Source organism: Phalaenopsis equestris, unplaced genomic scaffold (assembly GCF_001263595.1).
Source record: "Phalaenopsis equestris unplaced genomic scaffold, ASM126359v1 Scaffold225849, whole genome shotgun sequence".
NCBI classification, from domain to species: domain Eukaryota; kingdom Viridiplantae; phylum Streptophyta; class Magnoliopsida; order Asparagales; family Orchidaceae; genus Phalaenopsis; species Phalaenopsis equestris.
This window is the reverse complement of record NW_018243882.1, coordinates 11,142-11,576: the sequence shown is the minus strand read 5'-3', so window position 1 is coordinate 11,576 and position 435 is coordinate 11,142. Positions and strand designations below refer to the sequence as shown.

The 435-nt window shown below is 45.1% G+C and overlaps 1 protein-coding gene across 1 annotated transcript in view; it reads left to right on the top strand.

Annotated features, from left to right (window-relative positions):
* Nucleotides 1-214: 214 nt before the first annotated feature.
* The window catches only part of LOC110037849 (D-amino-acid transaminase, chloroplastic-like), a gene marked incomplete in the record, with an annotated part of 7,903 nt that continues 7,682 nt past the window's right edge, over nt 215-435 (top strand). Inside the window, 1 exon segment of the mRNA XM_020742579.1 lies at nt 215-420. Within this exon segment, the coding sequence (XP_020598238.1) occupies nt 292-420 (129 nt within the window).

The window sequence follows — 435 nt, the reverse complement described above, 5'->3', positions numbered from 1 at the left end:
GAGCTTTCACACAACACATAAAACACTAAAAATAAAAGATAATAATAATGATGCGGCGTGGTCAATCGGTAAATAAAAACGATGTACCACTATATCGTCCGACAGCTTTTTGTCCGTCCGATCTCTTTCTCGACCCAAAATACACAATAATTGCCAGCGGGTCCCGCATGATGTTCAGGTGTCAAATAATTAACGTAAATATATTAATAGACTCTGTTTTGCGGTACTCGTAGTTACTCTTCTTCCTCCTCTATTTGGTCTCCTTAGCCTCTATATCCTTGCTTAGCATCCATGGCTTCTCTTTCCACGCTGCTTCTTGAGCTGGGGCCGATTTATACGCTCGCCTCCGATAAAGCGGCTTCGTATCGGTCAAACCGCTACGCATGTAGTAGCGTTTCGGCCGGCCGGTTCCAAATTGGGGTCAAGGCGACAGGG